Below are 2,883 nucleotides of genomic sequence, written 5' to 3'. Positions count from 1 at the left end.
CGAGACATGAATACACCATATAGAATATTAGTATAGTTTTGTGCTAGATCCCCAAGTGGAAAGAAGTTCTTTTCCTTCTCAATAAATTGTTTGTTCTCCTAACCGCTGGGTTGGAGAACCCTCTCCCCATAAATTTTTTAATTTAATTTTTTTTTTTTTTGAAAAAATCATTAATATAGGAATTGAAAAGTCACAAGTTTATTGTGTTGGTCCTTCTCCCTCATTAATTAAAATGATGTATTCTTAATTCAAGTTCATCTTAATTAGTATTTAATATGAGAGTACCTAGGGATTTCTGATTGAATAGAAACACACACAGCTCCATTTTGAGCAAAGGGTCAACTCAACTAAGTGTGACGGAGGGGTGTCAATTCCTAAACTGAATCGGTAAAACCGGCCGGACCGAACCGATAACAATACGGACCGAACCGAACCGAAGCCTTATTGGTTCGGTTTGATTTCGAGTATTGCAACCCCAAAACCAAACCGAACCGCACCGGAAATCGGATGAACCCGAAACCAAACCCAAACCGGCTCAAAACCCGGACCGAAACCGAAACCAAACCGGTAAGAAACCGAAACACTCCAAAATTCATTAAAAAAATCAAAATTTGCATAGTTTTGTATACATTTGTATGGAAAGTCGAATCCAAACTAGACCAAAAACCAAAACCAACCCGGTTACAAATCAATTTAAGAAACCGAAGACAAATCAAAACCAAACCGCATCGAAACCGAAACCAAACCGAAACCGAAATTTCCTTATTGGTTCGGTTTCGATTTCAACTTTCCCACACCAAAACTGACTCAACCCAAACTGAAACCGAGCCAGACCGACCGATTGACACCCTAAGTGTGACTGTAACCCCCATCATGTATCTCGTAAATACCAAAAAGTAAAACACTGTCAGAAATTGAGGCTTCATTGTTGCCACATGGCAATAATTCATTGGACTAAGGGCCCGTTTGATAACGTAACCAGAAACATGTTTCTGTGTTTTCTTGTTCTCAGAAACACAGAAACGGCATAAATACCGTTTGGTAAAAGTGTTCTGTTCCACTTGTTTCTTGAAACATAAATTGAAATTTATAACAATTTATGCTTCAAGAAACATGAATGACGAAACAAGTTTTACTTGTTTCGCTTGTTTCTCGAAACAAAAAAGGGGCACAATTCCACGATCGACCGACACACCAACTTAAAAATCTATGAAAATTTATCATGTTCATTCGAAGATCGACACCCCCCTTCCTCTGAGGTTCCCTCCTTGAATTTCTTCGGTAATCCTTCAATCAACTCCTTCGCTTCCTTCAACGCCAGATTCGTAAGTGCTCTCACGACCTTAATCGTTGCAATCCTCACGTTACTCGGCACTTCCTCGATAAGAACATCGAACTCCGTTTGCTCCTCAACGACGGCTGGTCCCGCATTGGCAACGGCACCAGGCGCTACGGCAACAGTTGCCGGTGCGAAGGCAGCAGCGGAGACACCGAGCTCTTCCTGTAACCAGTCAACGAGGCTGCGAGCTTCTTCTAGGGTTAGGTTTTTGAGCTCATTTCCAATCTTCTCTACTTTCTCTGGTACGGCAAAGGCACAAATAGGGGGAAGGAAGTTGGCTTTGCGGGACAATTTGGGGCTTCGAATCGGGAAATCTAGGGTTTGCTTCGGGAAAGAGGTGGAAGAATGGGAAGGACACGCAGAGGATGGAGTCGAAGTCGGCGAACGAAGCTGGTTTCCTTTTCATGTAGTAAACCTCTTCCACAATTCTTGATCCCAAAGCTGGTTTCCTTTTCAATAACGACTCTGTTCTCATCACTGCCGATATCCTCGTATTGAATGAATCCATTTCCTTCACCCGTGATAACAATCGAACTCTGGTGTTTGTTTTGAATGTCGGTGTTGAACCAGAAACCTGGGTTTAACCACATGCATAGAGACTCGTATGGCCGCTAATAAGAGTTTCAAGAAACAAAGTTTATCAAACACCCAAAATTCTGTTTCTGTTCCCAGAAACGGAAATTTAAGTCTTGTGAAAAATGTGAACCGTTCAAGTCAGAATTAACCACCGAGTCAAGCTATTTTTTCCTAAACATAATTTGGTCCCAGGCCACTAACCCTGAACCAGACCAAATCGATAGGTTTTTCACAAGTTAAGCCTAGGATTTTCCGAGGCACTTGGAGAATGAGATGGACAAGAAGATGGTCGTCAAATAAACTAGCAACGGTGCCATCACATTAAGGAAGATGAGTCTGTTAATGTTCGAACTTCTAATCCTTAAAAATTATACTCTATTTGATGTTTTCATACAGGAATTTGGAGAATGAGAAGAATAAGAAGCAGGTGATTGAGAACACTAACAACAATGGCAATAACACAGTGTCCAAAAGTTCATTGAGCACCGGTTCTTTATCATCATTATCATCCTCATCGTCCTCATATCCATCTAGTGCTGAACCTCAGAACCAAATGAGTAGTCCCATCCCTTCGAGCACAATTTTAAGTAACATAGTTGCACCAAGGAGAGAAGAATTCTTGTTCGACAAGATGTTGTACAAAAGTGACGTGAACAATCTCAATAGGCTTCTCATCCCAAGAAAGTTTGCCGAGACATACTTTCCTTCCTTGAAGATTGCCAAGGACAAGAGTAGGAAGGAGAACCTTGTGTTCTTCGACCACCAGAACATTGCATGGGATATGAAATTCGAGTTCTGGGAATCTAGCCAAAGCTATGGGCTCACTAGAGGGTGGACGGCTTTTGTCAACCGGTACCAACTGCAACCAAACTTTTTGGTTCGTTTCTACCAAGTTGACAATTACATAGATAAGAAGCACTACGGCATCCGGTATGTAGTCCGTAAGGCAATCAGGTTGTTTGGCCAAG

General features: G+C 41.6%; 1 protein-coding gene across 1 annotated transcript; it reads right to left on the bottom strand.

Annotated features, from left to right (window-relative positions):
* Positions 1 to 1,025: 1,025 nt before the first annotated feature.
* On the bottom strand, positions 1,026 to 1,847 carry LOC122092167 (50S ribosomal protein L12, chloroplastic-like). The gene is made up of 2 exons (XM_042662509.1): positions 1,818 to 1,847; positions 1,026 to 1,729 (listed from the first exon to the last, which is right to left on the bottom strand). The coding sequence occupies exons 1-2, from the start codon at positions 1,845 to 1,847 to the stop codon at positions 1,208 to 1,210; spliced, it is 552 nt and encodes a 183-aa protein (XP_042518443.1). The 3' UTR covers positions 1,026 to 1,207.
* Between the last annotated feature and the right edge of the window lie 1,036 nt (positions 1,848 to 2,883).

This window comes from Macadamia integrifolia, chromosome 10, assembly GCF_013358625.1.
Source record: "Macadamia integrifolia cultivar HAES 741 chromosome 10, SCU_Mint_v3, whole genome shotgun sequence".
Taxonomy (NCBI): domain Eukaryota; kingdom Viridiplantae; phylum Streptophyta; class Magnoliopsida; order Proteales; family Proteaceae; genus Macadamia; species Macadamia integrifolia.
The sequence above is the reverse complement of the archived record's forward strand: the minus strand, read 5'-3'. Positions and strand labels throughout refer to the sequence as shown.